Consider the following 22975-nt stretch of genomic DNA (forward strand, 5'->3'; position numbering starts at 1 on the left):
TGTAGATGTATATTTTTGAATGTTATGTGCCAAGATAACTCCAAGGTATAGTTTTCTGCTCATAGCTCTGCATGACATTTCTTTCTGTTTCATTTTTGTGTCGCGATACATGCTACTTCTTTCCTCTTTCCTATCAACACTCCCTACAGTCGATGGAACTAGTGTGCTGCGTTGTGGGCACCTTGATGTTACCAGACGTAAGAGAATTAGAGACCGTGCAAACCTCTTTTATGCAAAAAAAACTGCATCTACATTGGTGCATCACAGGATGAGACAAACCATAAGGCTTGATGGTAGAAAGTTTTTACTGCACGACCAGACACAGATTCAAAACACAACTGGATTCTGATAATCTTGGTAGTGTTTATCAGGTTACTTGTGGGACTAGGCAACTTTAGGCCACAAGTGCACACAGAGTTGTATTTACACTATAATAACTTGTGTTGCTGAAACCGCTAGGATGCTGTGTGTTATGCTGGATAGCAGAACAAAAGGACTTGCTTTTTCCCCACTCCCCTTTCCTTCATTTTCCTCATACCTTCCTTTTCATTATGAGGAATATTGAACTGGTGAACTGAATGCTTGCAGTTATACTGTATCTTGTAGAAGGTTAATAATTTGACGTGTACTGAGATTGCTGTAGGTAAGAGTCGACGTTGCCACATGATGAGTCAGCGTAGTGCTCGTATGGCAGAAAAAATTGTGCTGATTGCTATCTGAGCCACATCAGAAGCTAATGCTGAGCCTCCAAAGCAAGAAGCAGCTCTGAACGTTATAGAGAAATATATGTTTAGTTGGAATACAGTATTTGCTGAGGACCATGCCTCCATTACCATATGCTAGGGTGATGTGTATTTATGCAATCTATGAGAGATGTAAATGCTATTGTGATGATTATTATTAAGTGAATTGTTTTCTACTGTTATTGACAAATAACAGTGAAGGTTAGATGAGTAACTTGTTAATTCTGCATTAGCGAGACTCCAGCCTAACAATAAGAATTTATTTTTGATGTTAACTAAAACAATTACTTTCTTTGTAAATTTGACTACTGATTACATACTGGAACTTCTACCTTGTATTCCATAACATTTGAGGCATTTTTTTGAGGGGGTGGGGGGGTCAGGGGGATGGGAGGGGGAGGGAACGGGACTACGTCAGAAGTAAGTACTCTTGGAAAATTAAAAAAAAAAAAAGTTTTTTTGGTTGAAAATGTTCTCTGGGATGTCTACTACATTGGGGTATTCATCCCAAGTTTGTCAGAAACTCCTTTATCAAGTTACTGTGTGATTTGTGAAAAAGTGTCAAGTTACTACGTGATTTGTAAAAAAGTGTCTCCAAAAACTATTCATAGTGGGGGGAAAAAAAAAGAGTGTCGTCATAATGGCCAATGTGGCACCATGCAATTTCAATGACAGGCTAAAATGCATTATGGAAATTTTGAAAGTGCATCAATTTGAGATTGGACCAACCTGTCACAACTTCTGCACAAAAGCACGCAAAAAGTGTACAGAGCGAGCAGAGCAATGGATGACAAACTAGTACAGAGGCCCACAGGACAACCACGGCCAAGAAGAAGATGGAGGAGGACCACCTCCTTTTGAATTTAAAGGATTGCTGAATGACCCAGGGATCGAAATGTGTTTTTCTTGAAACAGTATTTTTCAAATTGGTGTGAAACATAAGTTTAGGATGGTAAATATGATTTTATTAGAATTTGATGTCTGCATTCTAACTGAATTCTCTATCCGTATGTGGCCATTTTGTGATATCCTCAAAAGTATATGTTCAGTGCACATTTTTGTTTCAACTTTTTGGGCAAAAACAAAGTCTTTTTTAAACACATTACCATTTTGTTAGAACACAATATTTTCCAATTATCTTATATGTGCTGACAGAAAATATATTTAAAATGAGTTATGCCAAATTACTTTGTTACAAGTCCAATTGGAGGGCTTTGTGAATTCTGACTGATGGCTGGTGTACTGGCTGCATGAGGTCATTCCACCTGGTGCAGAGGTTACAGGGAGCATCCAATGTGAACAAAAAGATGATTCCTTAAAGACAAAAATGTAAGGAATAAAACTATATAATCAGATTTAGCAATAATTCTTATTTTACTTGGGGAAAAATTATGAAAAGCACCTATTCTTTTGGTTCTGAATCAATATTGTCACATGAACAAGTAAAACTATTATATACATGGCAAAATATGTTTACAGCTTCTCTTAAGCACAAGGCACCATAAACTGCTTTTAATTATTTAAAAATTTGCTGTCCTATTTATTAGCTTACAAGAAAGAAGTACTAGAATATTTACAATATCAAAAATTCGGACATCTTTCAGTGATTCCAGCAACTGCTAAAAGCATGAATTTCTATGGAGTAATGAATGAAAATACACTGCCATACCAAAAAATGGAAGCACCCAAGAGATATTATCAGATGTTAATGTAACTTTGTACATGTACACACAATTGGTGGGTCTCTAAATGATTATAAAAAGTAGCAATTCTCTGTGACAGGTACAATGATCATCAGATTGTATTAGGGCTTCTCATGTTTCACGTTGTTATCAGCCCTAGTAGGGTATAAAACAGGCATGAACAGCATCAGATACTGAGTGCTCACTGGGAAGGACACAGAGGTGCTGCGTACTCATGTGAGACAGCTTTATCAGCACAAGACAGACTTTGAAAGGGGCTTTATTACAGGTCTGCATTTGGCCAGCATTCAGATGCGACAGTGGCCCAATGTCGAACTGGGTGTGAACATGAAGGCAGAAATACTCACCGTCAAGTTTCCAGTTGAGCACATCTTAACGCATTTGCAATGGTGTGTGTCGTCCGAGAACAAGTAGTGGACACACTGCAACATTCTGTGATACCTTACACCCTTACTTGGAGACTAGCTGTAGCTGGACTATGAAATTACTGTCCCCTGATAGGCTGCTGTTAACAACAGAAACATCTGTGTTTGGTATGGTGCTGTGTTCATTGAATGAATCACAGTTCTGTATTACCCCAGATGACCACCACTGATGAGTATGGTGGTGGTTTGGGAAGAGAAGACATTCTTCTGATGTTTCAGAGAGGCAACAGTGGTGTTACTGCTGGTTCATGGTGTGGGGAGCCATCGGGTATGACTTCAAGACATGGCTAGTAGTGACGGCAGAAACTATGAAGGCACAATGATATGTCACATACGTTTTGCATCCTCTTGCATTCCTTCTCATGTGACAGTACCATGATGTCACTTTTCAACAGGATAATACTTGTCCATGCACAGCATGTGTGTCTATGAACTGTCTGCATGTTGCTGACGTACACCCATGGCCAGCAAGCTCTGCAGATATATTCATGATAGAACATGTATGGGAACTACCCTGTCCCAGTGTCAGTATCCATGATATCAAGGACCAGTCACAACAGTTGCAAGCCAACTTACCTCAGGAGAGGACACAACAGCTTTATTACATGTGACAATACTAATTCTTATTGTTTATGGTACCACATAGTTCTTAAAGTCCACCACGATGCCCGCTAGTCTCAGGACTCCGAGCATCCACAGAAGATTAATTCTTAAATTTCAAATGCTTTTCACTCATGTTACAATTTACAGTTTTTCAGATGATGCCATAGCCAACATAATGCCATAACTTTTGCACAAAAAATAAAAGAGAGTTTAATAGAAGCACACACACACACACACACACACTAAATATGTCACTGGTTTGTTTGTAAATTTTTTTTTCCTAAAGCGTGTTCTTACCTCTCTTGTTCGCTGGTCTGGCTCAAATACAAGCTCTGAATACAAATGCTCCTGCTGTGAAAAACAAAATAGCTTTATTACAACTGGAAAAAATTATTAAAAGCAATTTAAATTATTAAAGAAGAAAACTATGTATTCATGCAACATTCTGAAATCAACTCTACTCCAGAGGAATTCTAAATACACTTAATCTGAAGACTGAAATCACGTTGCCGACGCATTCTGGTCAGATGCTATCCCTTGAGTATACACCTTGCTTTACTGCATAAAATGACTTTCATACTGTATCATAGGATGTCCCTGATTTCGAGCTATATGATGGGTAATGAAAGACCTGATGAAGGATGTGGTTCACTTGTTCCAGTATGGGGCGGTGAGAGGACTGGGGCATGTGGGGAAATGGAGAAGATCTGTTTGGGGAGTAGGTTGGGGAATAGTGTCTGGCTGTGAACAGCATACTGGGCAAGGCACTGCAGACACACCGTCCCTGGGTGGCCATTCTGTATGGGAGGGATTTTTTTGGATGGAAGGGATGGTAGCTGTCGAAATTCAGGTACTGTTGGTGGCTGGTGAGTTTAATGTGGTCGGAGGTGTCAATGGAGCATTCAGAAAGGAGGTGGTCAACATCCAGGATGGTGGCTTGCTTGATTGAGGACAGGTGAAGCAGATGGGAGAGAAGGTGATGGAGTGGTGAGAGGGAGTCTTGGTCCGAGTCCAGATCATGAAGATATTATCAATGAACCTGAATCATATCAGAGGTTTGAGGTTTTGGGCCTCAAGGAATGTTTCCTCTAGATGGCCCATAAACAGTTTGGCATAGGAGCTTTCCGTGTAAGTGCCTATGGCTGCGCTGTGGCTTCGTTTGTATATTTTTCCTTCAAAGGAGAAGTAGTTGTATGTTAGAATAAAGTTAGTGAGTCGGAAAAGACCATGGGCATGAGGGATGTTGATGTATAAGCATGTGGCAGCTACAGTGATGAGTAGGGATCCAGAACGTAAAGGGATGGAGATGATGGAGAGTCAGTAAAAGAAGTAGTTGATATCATTGACATGGGCGGCTAGATTCTGGGTAATTTGGGTAGAGGTATTGGTAAATGAGAGCTGAAATTCTACCAGTGGTGGCCCAATAACCAGCTACAATGAGATGTCCATGTTTTGTGGATTTTGGAGAGCATGTAGAAGGTGGGTGTGCAAGGTGTCATAGGAGTGAGGAGGTAAATGGATTCAGGCGAGAATTTCTGGAAAGGGCCTGAGGTTTTAAGCAGTGATTTGAGGTTATGTTGGACTTCTGGAATAGGATCACTCTGGCAGTTTCTAGGTGGAGGAGTCACATAATTGGCAGAGGCCTCCTGCTCGGTAGTCACTGCAATTCATAACAAAGTGGTGAAACCTTTGTCTGCAGGTAGGATAATCAGGTCAGGATTTGTTTTGAGGTGGTTTATGGCTGTCCTTATCTACTGAAAGGGTGATGTTCTTAGGAAGGGACCTGAGGAGGATGGTGAGGCCAAGTTGGATTTAAAGAATCATGGAAGGTAACCAGGGGGTGATAAGATGGGAGAAGGGTGATGATCACTGTTGGACGGTGGTATGAACTGAACTGGGAGAAGCAGCATTCAATGTTGGGATTAGGTTCGCTTTGGTTGGAGGGATTGATAGCACAGAAGTGTTTTCATTGCAGGAATCAGAGCAACGGGAGTTGGTGGATGGAATAAGTTGGATAGTGGTTCCCCAAGGGAGCAGTAGGATATCAGCACATAGGATAACTTATGTAGCTGGTGGCTGGAATGCTCCTCCAGGTGCTAGAGAGGAAGGGATTCAATTTCAGAGGTGTGCTGTAAGTAGTAGGGATTGTACAGTAGCAGTATCTTGTGGAAGGAGCAGAGGTTGCAGTACCAGGTTTCTAAGGGACAGAGACTTGCGGAATCTGAAAAGGTGAAGGTCACTGTGAAAGGAGAGATGTGACTCAGAGAAAGGAATTGTTATGGTTAGACTGGTTTTTTGGGGGTGGGGGGGTGGGGTGGGGGGGGGGGGGGGGGAGGGATTTATTGGTTTAGATAGTATTTAAGAACAGAAAGTGGGACTGAGTTTTCACCAGCGAAAGGGATACTGAACCGGTGCAGAAAGATGGAGCAGGAGTCCACTGCGACAGGGAAGGTGTTTGGAAAATGGAAATGATGTGGAAATGGGCAAATGAAGGTGTTAGATGGTTGAGAGGGGATCTGGATAACAGAAAAGACATGTAAAAATATGTACAGACATAAAAAAACATGCAGAAATATGTAAGAACAACCTCTGCTCTCTCTGCAAGAAACTGCTACTGTAAAATCTCTATTACACACATCACATCTCTGAAATTGAATTCCTTGCTCTCTAGCACCTGGAAGAGCATTCCATACACCATCTCCATACGTTATCCAACCTGACGATGTCAACCTCATAGCACCCAGACCCTGCCTACCTGACCTTTTCAGCCTACCACATTCCCAAAAACTCCCTACAACACTCCACTAAATCCAGAGCCAAAAGATTCCCAGAACACTGTTGTTAACCTCTCCACCAAAACCAAAGGCCTCATCTTTAACCCTACACACAAATTTAACTATGTTTAACATGGCAAAGATCTACTCTCCTTCTCCCAATTCCTGCAATGGAAACATTTCTTTGCCACCAATACCTCCAACCAAAGCTAACCTAATCCCAAAATTGCAAGCTCCCTCTCCCAGTTCACATCACCATCTAACCATGTGCCCCCCCCCCTTTCCTCCCCCCAGTTACCTTCCAGGAATCCCTTACTTCCATCTTGGCCACACCATCCTTGCCCAGATCGCTTACTAATACTATCAACCTTTCAGTATAAGGAAGAACAGCCATAGACAACATCAAAACAAATTCTGACCTGATCATTCTACCTGCAGATAAAAATTCCACCGCTTATTTTATGAATCGCAGTGACTACCTGGCAAAAGGCCTCTGCCAATTATCTGACTCCCCACCTATGAACTCAGCCAGAGTGATCCCATTCCAAAAGCCCAACATAACCTCCAATCCCAGCTTAAAGCCTTTGGCCCTTCCTTTCTCAGTCCTATGAAACACCATACCCTACCTGCTACATGCTCCCCAAAATCTACAAACCCAGCAATCCTGGATACACCATTGAAGCTGCCAGTGACCAACATCTCCAACCAATTGCCCAAAACCTAACTTCCCACTATGATACCAACCACCCCTTTACCTCATGAACCCTACTCATCACTGTTGATGCCAGATCCTTGAAACGCCAACATCCCTCATGCCCATGGTCTTGCTGCTATTGAACATTATCTTTCCCAATGTCCTTCACACTTTAAACCCACTACCTCATTCATCATACACCTCACTAACTTTATCCTGACATGCAACTACTTCTCCTTTGAAGGGAAGGTATACAAACAAGTCTGGGGCAAAGCCATAGGCACTGGCACAGCACTCTCCTATGCCAAACTGTTTATGAGCCATCTAGAGAAAACATTTCTAGCCTTCCAAAACCCCCAAACCCCTAGTCTGTTTTAGATTTGTTGATATCTCCATGAGGTGGACTCAGGGCAAAGACAGTCTATCCTAGTTTATTTACAACATCAAACCTTCTCTCCCATCCACTTCACCTGGTTCTCCTCAACCCAGCAGGCTGCTTTCCTGGATGTTGACCTCCTAGTCCCTGATAGCTCCATCTTTACCTCTGTCCACATTAAAACCACCAACCGCCAACAGTACCTACATTTCGACAGCTGTCAGTCCTTTCACACCAAAAAATCCCTCCCATACCGATTGGCCATCTGGGTATGGTATATCTGCAGTGACAAGAACCCCCTTGCCCAGTATGCTGAAGGTCTCACCAAGGCCTTCACACACAGGCACTATTCCGCAGACCTGCATCGCAAATGTATCTCTTACACCATTTCCCACACACATCCCAATCCTCCCACCGCCCCCAAAAATCAGCTACAAAAGAGTGCCCCTTCATCAACCGATACTACCCTCGACTGGAACAACTGAACAACATCCTTCGTCAGGACTTTAATTACCCATCATCGTGTCTTGAAATGAGGGACATCCTTGCCAAGATCCTTCCCACGCCTCCTAATTCGGTGTTCTGTTGCCTAGTCAACTTCCACAACATCCTAGTCCACCCCCATGCCACTCCCAATCCTAACCCCAACCCCTTTCGACAGGGACCATTTCTCTGTGGAAGACCAGTTGCAAGGCCTGCCCAATCCACCCACAGCTTAGCCTACCCCATCAAAGTGTCATATACCAACTCTGTGGCAAACACTGCACAAACTTTTATGTTGGTGTGACTACCAACCAGCTGTTGTCAAGAACAACGTTAACCATCCAGTGGCACAACATGCGGCTGAGCATAACATGCTCAATTTCAATGGCTACTTCATGAACTGAGTCATCTGGATTCTTCCATCCACCACCAACTTTCTCTGAACTACACAGATGGGCGTTATCCTTACGAGACATCTTCCTCTCCCATAATTTTCCTGGCCTCAACATCAGGTAACCCACTGTCTCTTCATTCTCCACCCAAATGGTTTCATATTCCTCTGCCCTGTCACCGTCTCCCAATTCATGTCTCCGTGTCAACTTCAGTATGTGCCAGTTCCCACGATCTGCTACAAATATATCTGCTATCCCTCCCTCCTGCATTCCTAGCCAGCAAACCAGGCACCCTTTGAGCGGCTAGCCATAATCTGCAGCCCCTCTCTGTGCCTCCCACCTCCCTCACCCACCCTACCTGACACTACCCCACCACAACCAGCCCACCTGCTTCACGTCTGCTGTGCAGCGAGCTACGTTAATTTAAGTATTAACTGTATTTTTCTTACTTGTCACTTCTTCTTCCGTGTGTTTTTGCTTTTAGGAAGCTTCAATTGTCGAGTGCTAGTAATAGCGTTCCATAGATTTCGTGTTTGTTTTGAATACAGTCAGAGAGAGTCCCTTTAGTCAGCCATAGTGCCAGTAGTGCTAGTGTTTGTTTTGAATACAGTCCAGAGACAGGTAGTGCTATTTTCATTGTTTTCTACAAGAAGTGGTTAGCAATCACAGTTTAGTCAATAATCAGCCACCTTTAGTGAATTAGCAATCTAGTTAAAAGTTAATTAACACTCTTCAGTAAATTGATTCCTTAGGATGGATAGGATGTATGACTGCTGTGTACGGACGCAGGAGGAGCTGGCCACTCTTCGCAAACAGCTGAGCGTGTTGATGGCCGCGGTCAGCCGTCTTCAGGCTGCTGCCTCTGAGTGTAGCGGCAGTGGGAAGTCTGGTGCGTCGCAAGGTACACCCCAGGTGTTACATGCTTCACCCACTGTCCCTGCTGTCGAGACATCTTCACGGGTACTGGGCGCGGTTGGGCCACCTTCTCCCCAAGGGGAGTGGCGGGTTCAGCGGTGTTCGCAGCGCATGAGGTGGAGAGTAAATGTGGAGGCTGGCCGTGTGGCATCGCTTGCTCTGCCTGTGAGTGGACATGTGGCTGCTCCTTCAGCAAGGTCCGAGCAGGCACATGGGGGGAGGGGTTTATTAGTTATTGGGAGCTCCAATGTTAGGCGGGTGATGGAGCCCCTTAGGAAAATAGTGGAAAGATTGGGGAAGAAGGCCAGTGTTCACTCTGTCTGCTTGCCGGGGGGGTCTCATCCGAGATGTGGAGGAGGCCCTGCCAGCGGCGATAGAGAGCACTGGGTGCACCCGACTGCAAATTGTTGCTCATGTCGGCACGAATGACTCCTGCTGTGGCGGAATTGGTGAAGGCGGAAAGCCTCACTCGCTGGGTGGAATCAGAGCTAACTATTTGTAGTATCGTTCCCAGAACCGATCGCGGGCCTCTGGTTTGGAGCCGAGTGGAAGGCTTAAACCAGAGGTTCAGACGATTCTGCGGGGAGCTGGGGTGCAAATTTCTCGACCTCCACTATTGGGTGGAGAAATGTAGGGTCCCCCTGAATAGGTCAGGCGTGCACTACACGCCGGAAGCGGCTACAAGGGTAGTGGAGTATGTGTGGAGTGCACATGTAGGTTTTTAGGTTAGAGAATTCCCTCCCTAGGCCCGACAAGACGCCTCCTGAGACGCAGCAAGGTAGGAGCAGGCAAAATGCAACAGGGAATAACAATATTAATGTGCTAATAGTAAACTGCAGGAGCGTCTATAGAAAGGTCCCAGAACTGCTCTCATTAATAAACGGTCACAACGCCCATGTAGTACTAGGGACAGAAAGTTGGCTGAAACCAGACGTAATGAAATCCTAAACTCACATTGGAATGTATACCGCAGAGACAGACTGGACAGTGAAGGGGGAGGCGTGTTTATAGCGATAAGAAGTGCAATAGTATCGAAGGAAATTGACAGAGATCCGAATTGTGAAATGATTTGGGTGAAGGTCACGGTTAAAGCAGGCTCAGACATGGTAACTGGATGTCTCTATAGGCCCCCGGGCTCAGCAGCTGTTGTGGCTCAGCACCTAAAGAATAATTTGGAAAATATTTTGAGTAGATTTCCCCACCATGTTATAGTTCTGGGTGGAGATTTTAATTTGCCGGATATAGACTGGGAGACTCAAACGTTCATAACGGGTGGCAGGGACAAGGAATCCAGTGAAATATTTTTAAATGCTTTATCTGAAAACTACCTTGAGCAGTTAAACAGAGAACTGACTCGTGGCGATAATATATTAGACCTTCTAGTGACAAACAGATCTGAACTATTTGAAGCAGTTAATGCACAACAGGGAATCAGCGATCATAAAGTGGTTACTGCATCGATGATTTCAGCCATAAATAGAAATATTAAAAAAGGTAGGAAGATTTTTCTGTTTAGCAAAAGTGACAAAAAGCAGATTACAAAGTACCTGATGGCTCAACATAAAAGTTTTGTCTCAAGTACAGTTAGTGTTGAGGATCAGTCGACAAAGTTCAAAACCATCGTACAATATGCGTTAGATGACTATGTGCCAAGCAAGATCGTAAGAGATGGAAAAGAGCCACCGTGGTACAACAACCGAGTTAGAAAACTGCTGCAGAAGCAAAGGGAACTTCACAGCACACATAAACATAGCCAAAGCCTCGCAGAAAAACAAAAATTACGCAAAGCGAAATGTAGTGTGAGGAGGGCTATGCGAGAGGCATTCAATGAATTCGAAAGTAAAGTTCTATGTACTGACTTGGCAGAAAATCCTAAGAAATTTTGGTCCTATGTCAAAGCGGTAGGTGGATCAAAACAAAATGTCCAGACACTCTGTGACCAAAATGGTACTGAAACAGAGGATGACAGACTAAAGGCCAAAATACTAAATGTCTTCTTCCAAAGCTGTTTCACAGAGGAAGACTGCACTGTACTTCCTTCCCTAGATTATCGCACAGTTGACAAAATGGTAGATATCGAAATAGATGACAGAGGGATAGAGAAACAATTAAAATCGCTCAAAAGAGGAAAGGCCACTGGACCTGATGGGATACCAGTTCGATTTTACACAGAGTACGTGAAGGAACTTGCCCCCCTTCTTGCAGCTGTGTACCGTAGGTCTCTAGAAGAGCGATGAGTTCCAAAGGATTGGTAAAGGCACAGGTCATCCTCGTTTTCAAGAAGGGACGTCGAACAGATGTGCAGAACTATAGACCTTTATCTCTAACGTCAATCAGTTGTAGAATTTTGGAACACGTATTATGTTTGAGTATAATGTCTTTTCTGGAGACTAGAAATCTACTCTGTAGGAATCAGCATGGGTTTCGAAAAAGACGGTCGTGTGAAACCCAGCTCGCGCTATTCATCCACGAGACTCAGCGCCATAGACACGGGTTCACAGGTAGATGCCGTGTTTCTTGACTTCCGCAAGGTGTTTGACACAGTTCCCCACAATCGTTTAATGAACAAAGTAAGAGCATACGGACTATCAGACCAATTGTGTGATTGGATTGAGGAGTTCCTAGATAACAGAACGCAGCATGTCATTCTCAATGGAGAGAAGTCTTCCGAAGTAAGAGTGATTTCAGGTGTGCCGCAGGGGAGTGTCATATGACTGTTGCTATTCACATTATACATAAATGACCTGATGGATGACATCGGAAGTTCACTGAGGCTTTTTGCAGATGATGCTGTGGTGTATCGAGAGGTTGCAACAATGGAAAATTGTACTGAAATGCAGGAGGATCTGCAGCGAATTGACGCATGGTGCACGGAATGGCAATTGAATCTCAGTGTAGACAAGTGTAATGTGCTGAGAATACATAGAAAGATAGATCCCTTATCATTTAGCTACCAAATAGCAGGTCAGCAACTGGAAGCAGTTAATTCCATAAATTATCTGAGAGTACGCATTAGGAGTGATTTAAAATGGAATGATCATATAAAGTTGATCGTCGGTAAAGCAGATGCCAGACTGAGATTCATTGGAAGAATCCTAAGGAAATGCAATCGGTAAACAAAGGAAGTAGGTTACAGTATGCTTGTTCGCCCACTGCTTGAATACTGCTCAGCAGTGTGGGATCTGCACCAGATAGGGTTAATAGAAGAAATAGAGAAGATCCAATGGAGAGCAGTGCGCTTTGTTACAGCATCATTTAGTAATCGCGAAAGCGTTACGGAGATGATAGATAAACTCCAGTGGAAGACTCTGCAGGAGAGACGCTCAGTAGCTCGGTACGGGCTTTTGTTAAAGTTTCGAGAACATACCTTCACCGAAGAGTCAAGCAGTATATTGCTCCCTCCTTTGTATATCTCGCGGAGAGACCATGTGGATAAAATCAGAGAGATTAGAGCCCATACAGAAGCATACCGACAATCCTTCTTTCCCCAAACAATACGAGACTGGAATAGAAGGGAGAACCGATAGAAGTACTCAGGGTACCCTCCGCCACACACCATCAGGTGGCTTACGGAGTATGGATGAAGAAACAGCATTCGCACTGTTACTCATTCCTAAAATTACTTGGCTCAAATGGCATTTTTGCAACATGGTGCAAAGTATGATGCTTCTCTTGAGCAACTACCAATGGCATTTAAGAGCATCCTATATGACTAACTGTGAAGATGATTTGATTTTTTAGTACTGTCCTCAGCCAGACCACATGTGAGATGTATGCCTGCAGAGTTCTCATTTGATAATTGTTTTATAATATGCATATCTTGCATTCTGTAAGAAACAACAGTGGTGTCCTCCTCACAGTATTTTCCAGTGAACTGACACATATGGTGCAACTGCTGAATGGCACGCACAAGGTGATGGTAAGGGTGGTGTTCCTGTCATTCAGCAGCAGCACTGTGCATGTCAATTTCTTGGAAAATATTGTAATCAAAGTTATGACACACCACTGCATCTTTCACAACTGAAATTTACTTACACTTTGTGACCAACATTCTTCATTTGAGATTTTAACAAAACACTCCCTTTAGTCAGTTATAATGTCATCAATTTTCATACAAATATACTATTTTTATCTTTTTTCGAATTGTGGTTTGTTGGATTTGGGCAGGTCAGTAAGTAGGTGAAAAATAGGTCACATCTTTTTAATTTCTCTTAGTGTTATGTTATACATGATCTTACTTTCTATATATGTTGCATTGGTACATTGTATAGACAGTAAGCTTTTATTGATGGTTTTGTCATGGTAAAACCATGATAGCCATAAAGCAAATCTTATACATCAAAGGATGGATCAAACGTGAACCCACTTTAACATTTACTGCATACAGTGGATTAGAATGAGTTTTCAACTTCTTGGGTAGATATAACAACCATTCAACACTTAATAGCACTGTGGGAGTAGAAGTATGACAATTGTTTGAGTATAGTATGTTCTCTTTGGTCGATAAAGCAGATTGCGGTTTAGTTCCTCTCTGGTACTACTTGAATCACTCATGTTATACAGGCACATCAATGCTGTGTAATTATTTGGAAGATGTAAATAAATTGAGCCCTTACTTAGCAATTGTGAGCTAATATTATTTATTGCAGTTAACTTCAAGACACACTGATGACACTGAGAATAAAAATGGACACTAAAGAACAAGAAATTAAAAGTTAACCAACAATGCCTCCAATGACTGACGCAGGCAACATTTAAAGTAACACCACTTCAGGTAACATTTAAAGCAACTTCTAATAGTGAAGGCCCAATTTCTGCAAAGTTTTGGATTTCCCATAGCAGTGACAAACATTCTACCTATCGCTGCAATGTTCCAACTATGCTGTGAAGTGAAAAGGAAATTCCATGATATTTACCACAGCAACCATAATTATTGTTTTGTATACTGGATATTTTATGTGCTGCATATGGTGTTTAAAGTGATGAATTGCAATTTATACTGACAGTCTTCAACTCTCAGAAATTGCTTCTAGTGTCAGATTTTATTAAAACCATGTCATAACAAAACAAATGATGCTGAGCTTTCCAACACATCCTGGACACACTCAAATAACAGATTGCTGAGAAGCAAGATGAGACAACTCTGTGCTAAACAAGCAGACATTACCATTCTACAATTCCACTGCTCCATACCCTGCAATGATAAAAAAAAAGAAAGGCAAGTGAAGCAATGCTCACCCGAATGCTGGTTTCACACCACTTCACATGCACAGGATACAAAGTACATTGCACCTTGCATTTATCCAAAAGCAAACAGTGACCTATTACTAGGCGCATCAGGCTGCAAGAACAGTTATAAGCACCTGTCTGTCAATGAACACAACACTGCCAAATTCGCCACACACTAACATACCTCTTCACCAGCTGCCAAAACAAAGTGGCACCCACATACAGTTTCTTGACAAGTGGCTACTATCAAACAACTAGAAACAATGGCATTGTGGCCACCAACACATACAGACCAGGCAAATGTTTTTAATGAATACTAATGAATGTACATAAAAGACAAGCAATAGTCTCATACATATTTGGTGGACTCTGGATCTGACATGAGCACCTTAATGGCAATGCTGCATCTAAAGAGAAGGTCTCACACACATGTACGACTTACTGAAGCTAATAGTTAACCTGTTTTGACTTAAAATGAATTCAAAACTATGGTGGAATGGAATTCTGTGCTGGCTGATGTATCTGAGTTTATATTAAGTGCCAGTTTCCTACACTGTTACAGGTAGGAAATCACCGTATGCGCAACATGGCTTCAAATGGTGACAGAAATGGTTACACAGAAATTAGGCAAGGCTTTCAGAAACAGTGGCATTTTCCACACAAACTCATGCTCTAGACTGAGCACACGTTTGCAAGATGTGAAGCACAACATATTGCACCACACTAGGATCATACCTTGTCTACCAATTGGCCAGAAACTTTGATGATTAGCTCCAGTAAAATATGCCACAACAAAAACAGCAATCAAAGAACTGCTTCAAGCAGGAATAATCTGCAGATTGAACAGATCCTGGACGTTTCTACTGCATCTCAATAAAAGGAAAGATGTAACATGGAGGCCGTGCAGGATTACCATGCACTAAATGTTTGCACCTTACCAGACTGCTATCCTTTTCCCCATATCGAAGACTTTAAAAAGTGCACTACCTGCAGCAACCATATTCAGTGTTATAAACTTCAGAAATGCTTACAACCAAATTACGGTAGCACGACAGGATGTTCTGAAGACAGCAATAAAGTCTTTCAGTCTGTTTGAATATCTACAAGGCTGAAACATGCTGCACAGTCCTGGAGACAATTTGCAGACAAAGTGCTGCGTGAACTACTTTTCTGTATCATCTACCTTAATGATGTACTACACGTACGAACATCAGCTAAACATGATAACCATTTACAAATTGCATTTAATAGGCTAGCAGACAACAGTTTGATATTGAATGACAACAAGTAGTTTGTGCTCTGGAAATAACAAGTGCAATTCTTAGGTCATAGTTTCTGCAGTAAGCATCTATTCCCTTAGGGAGAAAGTTGATGCCATACAATACATGCCCTGTCTCAGAGACTTCCAGCAGCTGCAAATATTTTTAGGAATGGTCAGTTTTTATCGATGACACATGCCAAGAACAGCTGCAGGCCACAACACCGCTGGTTGCCACCCACTGATTTGGACCATGGAAATGCAGTGCACCTTCAAACAGGTAAAGATCAGCCTTGCTGTAAGTGTGGATGCTAGTCAGCTGGCAATTAGAATGGCACTCCAGTAATAAGTTAATGGTGTATGGCACCCCTGGATTTTTTTCCTGGCTTACGCTTAAGACCAGGTGGAGTGCTTATGATCATAAGTTGCTTGCAATATATGAGGCTATTTGTCACTTCCACTTGTACATGGAAGCACGGGGGTGTTTGCAATATACATGGACCACAAACTCATCACTTTTGCCTTAAAAAAATTTAAGTAAATGTTTCCCCATGGCAAATAGATTTTATCAGTTACTTTACTACAGATCCAAGACATGTAAAAGGGACAGGTAAAACTGTTTCAGACTATTTTCTGAGGCTAAGCACAATTTCACATACTACTGATTTTGATAAATTCACTGCAACACAAGTAGCTGATATACAGCTACAAAAACTTGTGCAAGACAAGGATATGCAGTTTAAAAAAGTGCCTCTTGTGGGATTTTTTAAAACAATCCACTGTTGCACTATGTCTCTAAGCATGCTCTTAAGCCATTCATAACTGCTGTTTTTCACAAGCAAGTGTCTGACCCAGAAACGAAAAGGTCCGTTTTTTAAAATAACACACCAATTTTCTGAAATGACATTATTTCTCACAGATCCACAATGACCTGGTAGGTCCATTGCCTCCATCTGAAGGACTGAAATATAATCTTACAGCACTGAGAAGTACACCAGAAGCTAGTCCTATCATAGATTTTTCTGCAGAAACAACAAACAGGACATTTCTCACATCAAGAACTGACTAGTTTGGCTGCTCGGTACATGTCGCAACATACTGAAGGCACCAGTTCAAATTTGCCCTACTTCTTGAACTCACTAAACACCACTAGTTACCACCCAAGTAGCAATGGGATGGTAGAGTGCTGGCACATGACACTCAAAGCCGTACCTATTTTCTGTGACATGGCCTGGACAGCAGCATTAATGCTAGTGCTACTGGGCCTCTGCACTGCCATCAAGCAAGACATCAGCTTGTCAGTAGCTGAAATGTTCTATGGAGAGACACTGCAATTTCCATATCACAACAGTCCCTCTCCACACACAAATCGCCATTCCTACTGTAACAACAGACTAATTTAAATGCTTTTCCCTACACCAGCATCCCACCATGGAAACACAAACATTTTCATTCTTAAGGATTTGAAGAAGTGTGTGTACATTATGTTGAGAACAGAAGTTGTCCACTTGCCAGTACAACCTCCTTATTCTGGGCCTTACAAAGCTATGAAGTGTAACAAAAATAGTAAGCAAATAAACTGCATTTTTGCTCAGTTATTTGAGCTCTTATTATTGATTGTCTTAACTAACTCAACACTAAATCAACACCAGCAGATAATCTGCAAAGTCAAACTAGAGTGTATTCTTAAGTAAAAAATCTATGTCTACATTATCCCCTTTTTACACCTCTCTCAAAAATAAAATCATCACATGACAGCATAAATGTCTCTGTAACTATAAAAAGCCTGCTACTTGGCTCATTATAAACAGGACTGATTTATGCATTTGTTAAATTATCAGTCATACAAAAGTTATTTAAAATTAAGCTGCTCTTACACTTGGATCAGAAATTTCTTCATAGTTGTCTTCTTTGAGATCTTCAGCTTCTAGGACAGGAGTCTGACTGTTTGTAATATCAGACTGCTTAGGGATCAGTACAGATGTAGCCAGGGCATCATCATATGATGGTGGAGACGGAAACTGTTTAGTTGAATCAGTGATGTCTTGTTGCTGACTTCGTTTTGATTTTGTACCTTGTTCTGTGTCCATAACTGGTGATTCACCTCTGTTTGGAATTAAGATGCTACTTGGAAGAAAACCTTGATTGGCTGCAACAGAATGCAAAGTTGTTAAATAATGGAAATATGAACTTTTTAAATGGTCTTAAAACATTACTGCCTGATGACAGGCAACTCTAATTTTTTATTCTGTCACTTTACCTACAATCCTTCAAAAATGGTTCACCAAATCTATACAATTTCTAGACAAATTTCTTTATTGTAATTTAAAATAAGACTATTACAAATATGAAAAAAATGTAACTTACCTCCATCATCTACAAACCACACTGAACTATCTCCCATGGGATTTTGTTTCTTTATAACTGCCACTAAATGCCCAGTGGAAACTGACAATTCTAACGGCTGTTTACTTGTGTATGATTTGGTTGTATAAAATAGTGTATCAACTCCATAACGATTTTTCAGATATGTCTTCTGACTGTCACTCTGAGTCAATGCAACCTGAAAGCATGGGAACATAATCACATATACATAGATATATTCGCAAATATTTTTAAAATTCTTACATATAGAGCTTAAGCTTATTCAAAATAGGAAATACGCAATAATCCCAACCAACCAAAAAACCATTAGGAGACTCTTATGATACACATGACAAACTATTAAACATGTGATTTTGAGTGAAAAAATAAAGCTGTAACTGCTATGAAACTAACTGTCAAAATGAGCTAATTATTTTCTATGTCTTTAGTAAATACAATTATTACAATACAATAACTTTGAAATTTTGTCATCATCATCATCTTCATCATTTAAGACTGATTATGCCTTTAAGCGTTCAGTCTGGAGCATAGCCCCCTTATAAAATTCCTCCATGATCCCCTATTCAGTGCTAACATTCGTGCCTCTTCTGATGTTAAACCTATTACTTCAAAATCATTCTTAACCAAATCCAGGTATCTTCTCCTTGGTCTGTCCTGACTCCTCCTACCCTCTACTGCTGAACCCATGAGTCTCTTGGGTAACCTTGCTTCTTCCACATGTGTAACATGACCCCACCATCTACGCCTGTTCGCCCTGCCTGTACATCTATAGAGTTCATTCCCAGTTTTTCTTTGATTTCCTCATTGTGGACACCCTCCTGCCATTGGTCCCTTCTACTAGTACCCGCAATCATCCTAGCTACTTTCATATCCGTGACCTCAACCTTGTTGATAAGGTAACCTGAATCCACCCAGCTTTCGCTCCCATACAACATGAACAGATAACTTAGTCTTGGTACTGACTTACTTCTTGCAGAAGAGAGTATATCGTAGCTGAGCGCTCACTACATTAGCTTTGCTACACCTCGCTTCCAGTTCTTTCACTATGTTGCCATCCTGTGAGAATATGCATCCTAAGTACTTGAAACCGTCCACCTGTTCTAACTTTGTTCCTCCTATTTGGCACTCAATCCATTTATATTTCTTTCCCACTGACATTACTTTCGTTTTGGAGAAGCTAATCTTCATACCATAGTCCTTACATTTCTGATCTAGCTCTGAAATATTACTTTGCAAACTTTCAATTGAATCGAAATTTTGTAACTTCACTTTATGCCCTGAAGAGTCCTTGTACAATTTCTCCGTATCGCTTGGTGTTACAACTGTTTGAGTACCTGAGGAACATGATCATCCCCAGTATATTTTATCACAAAAGCACTTTAAGAAAGGCAGGTCTACAAGCCTCAACCATGCTTTCTAAAGGATGTTCGACAATGAATTGAAGAAGATAGGATCTGTTATCTCTGAAGTCACAGTCTTTTATTACACCAGTGTTCACAGAGATCAGGAGAGGGGCTTGCAGAGTTTCACTAGACCTCTATGAGACTGACACTGAGTGCGTGTTCAAAAACAGCACTTGCTAATAACATTGTTACTCAGCACCAAATAAGCAATAAAAAAGAAAAGAACAGTGATATTTTCTTTACAAATCACTTACAGAGTGAAATGTAATGGGATATAATCCAGCAAGTGTAGTGACTATGTCACAGATCCACTCACTCAAACTAACAATCAGGAAATGTCTCATCACAAAAGGTGTGCACTATGCTGGTGTAATGTGCAGGGACACATCTTGCAAAAGGATAGTTGTCAATAAAGACTGTGGAATCACAAAGGGCATTACCTTCCAGCATATCTGGTTAAGAGGTACAGGTCATAGAAATCTGATGATGATGAAAAGTACAATGACATCAGAATTCATGGAGTAGTATTACACATTCAACACCTCACAAACTGAAATCCAGGCCTGCAACATCTATAAGAGCAATCCAGGCACCACCTCCATAAATTATTATCTGACTTATTGATATCCTACTCCCACCTCATCACACTACTATCCATTTACACTATCTTCCCCCAGCAAACCCCCTCATCAATCCACCATAGCACCCACACCCTGCCGTGCTGATCTTTTTTGTTTGCCATAGCCTCTAAAACTTCCTCCCAACATTCATGAAACCCAGAACCTTAACAAACCCTAAACACTGTTGTCAGCCCATCCACCAAAAAACTCAATTTTATAGAAGTTTCAGTCCCATCGAAAGGTCTCACCTTCAGCACCACATTCAAGGTCAACCACGATGGGCTTGTCAGAGACCTACTCTTTTTGTTGGGAGCATTACAGAGGGAACACTTCTTTCCTACCAATCCCTCCAACTAAAGTCAACTTAATCCCAACAGTGAACCTTGCCCATAGCAGTTTAAACCAATATCCAACAGGAATCCTCCTCCCCTCCCACCTAACTACTAACTGGTTGCCTTCCACAGGAATTCCTTAACTGCCAATTGGCCTCATCATCCTTGCCCACGTGCCTTCCCAAGCATACAAATCTCTAAACAGAAGAAAGAACAGCCACTCACAACTTCAAGACAGGCCATGATTTAATCATCCTCTCTCCAGACAAAGGGTCCACCACTGCCTTGATGAACTGCTCTATCTAACAGAATGCTTCTGCAAACTGTTCCCCCCCCCCCCCCCCCCCCTACAAGCTCTACTGTAGTGATCTAATCCCAGAAATCTAGCATAACTTCCAATCACTACTCACATATTTACGCCTATCCTAGAATCTATCTCCCTCCTCACACCAATGTACCATCAATCATTCGCCTTCTACATGTTTACCCTAATCCATGAACCTAACACTCGTGGATCCTCCATTGTGGCTGGTTACCATGCTCCAACTAAAAAAGAATCTCAGCTCTTGTCGCCCAATACCTTCAACCTACAACCTCAGGACTTATACTGCTTACCAATGGCAGCCTCACATGCAAATACTACTACTTTGAGGGGAAGACATATAAACAAACTAATGGCACAGTCATGGGCACCCGTATGGCACCCTCCTCAGCCAACCTGTTTATGGATCATATACAGGAAACCTTTCTAGCCTCCCAAACACCTTGCCTGGTTCATATTCATAGATGATATCTTCATTATCTGGACCCAGGGCCAATACTCCAGCTTTCTAATGGTTCCATCCATATCAAACCCACTAACCACCAACACTACCTTCATTTAGGCAGATGTTATATCTTCTACACCAGAAAAATCATTCCCATTAACCTGACCATCTATGGACTGTGTGTCTGCAGTGACACTGCAAGTTAATGTGGGCAGAGGCTATACTCAACAAAGTGAATAAATTAGTAACTGGCTCCTTTTATCAACATTCAGATGATATAGTTGCTGCGGGTTCAAGGAAAAACCGAGTCATTTCTAATAGGTACTTGACACACACAATTCTAGTTATAGGTAACTTTACTCTGCCCTTGACATGTTTAAAGTCAGTGGTAGGCATAAAACACCATTTGAAACTGTACTAAATGCACTAACTGAAAATTAGTTCCGGAGCCCACAGAAATTGTAAATGGTTGCGATAACATACTACACCTCTTACAACAAACCATCCTGAGCAAATAGAGAGCATCGTGATGGATACCATCATGAAATGGTTGCGATAACATACCACAACTCTTACAACAAACCATCCTGAGCAAACAGAGAGCATCATGATAGATACCATGGAGTGGTTGTAGAGAGACTGAATACCATAACACCCAAAGCCACCAAAAATAAATGCAGAATATATCTACTTACAAAAGCAGATAAAAATTCACTTCATTATTTCCTGAGAGACAATCACCATTTCTTCCAAACTAACTATGTACGTGAAACCAAATGTAGCTTAAATTTGTACAAATATTATTGCGGGCAACTGAGAGAGGCAAACCAAAATGGAACACATCCCTCATCATACACAAAACAGGTCAGGATACTACTGCAAATATAACAAAAGAAGTGTGCCAGATTTTTAAAAAATAAACCACCTCCAAGATTGGCAATGTTTTAAAGAAACTTGAAATTTAGCATGGACTTCAATGTGAAATGTTTTTAATAGTTTCTACAGTGATACTCTGACTGAAAATCCAGAGATAGCCAACATGAGTAACTTAGAAGTAGATACCTTCGGTGAATCAAAGCAACTTGTTACTTGATAGAGCCAAGTCTTCTGGTACAGATTGTATACCAATTAGATTCCTTTCAGAGTATGTTGATGTAATAACTCCATATTTAATGATAATATATAATTACTCACTTGACAAAATATCCATACCTAAGGACTGGAAAGTTGCACAGTCACACTAATACACAACGAAGTAAATTGAAGTAATCCATGGAATTACAGACCAATATCACTGACAAGAATTTTCAGTGAGATTTTGGATCATACACTGCATTTGAGTGTTATGAAACATTGAAGAAAATGATCTATTGACACATTGTCAGAATGGATTCAGAACATATCGCTCTTGTGAAACACAACTGACACTTTGTTCACTCAAAGTAATGAGTGGTATAGACAGGGGATCTCAAGCTGATTCCATATTTCTGGATTTCCAGAAGGCTTTTGACACTATTCCTCACAACCAGTTACTAATCAAATTGTGTGTCTATGGAGTAACATCTCAGTTGTGTAATTGGAGTCACGATTTCCTGTCAGAAAGGACACAATTCTTAGTAACTGATGGGAAGTCATCAAGCAAAACTGAAATGATGTCTGGCGTTTCCCAAGGAAGTGTTACACGTTCTTCGCTGTTTCTAATCTATATAAACCATTTGGACAACAATGTGAACCGCCCTCTTAGCTTGCTTGTTGATACCATATAGTAAAGTCATCAATATGTTAGAAAAATATCTGTGTGGTGCAAAAAGTGGCAACTGACCCTGAACAGTAAGAAGTGAGGTCCTCCATTTGAGTACTAAAGAGACTCTTT

The 22975-nt window shown here is 41.4% G+C and overlaps 1 protein-coding gene across 2 annotated transcripts in view; it reads right to left on the reverse strand.

The window, feature by feature from the left end:
* The window catches only part of LOC126299570 (dynamin-binding protein-like), a 226270-nt gene that overhangs the window by 32475 nt on the left and 170820 nt on the right, over positions 1-22975 (reverse strand). For both annotated transcript variants that reach the window (XM_049991569.1, XM_049991570.1), the window contains 3 exons: positions 17963-18158; positions 17473-17744; positions 3772-3825 (listed from right to left, as the gene is read on the reverse strand). In XM_049991569.1, coding sequence (XP_049847526.1) covers positions 3772-3825; positions 17473-17744; positions 17963-18158 — 522 coding nt within the window. The remainder of the gene's footprint in view (positions 1-3771; positions 3826-17472; positions 17745-17962; positions 18159-22975) is intronic.

The sequence above is a fragment of the Schistocerca gregaria genome, chromosome X (assembly GCF_023897955.1).
Source record: "Schistocerca gregaria isolate iqSchGreg1 chromosome X, iqSchGreg1.2, whole genome shotgun sequence".
Taxonomy (NCBI): Eukaryota; Metazoa; Arthropoda; class Insecta; order Orthoptera; family Acrididae; genus Schistocerca; species Schistocerca gregaria.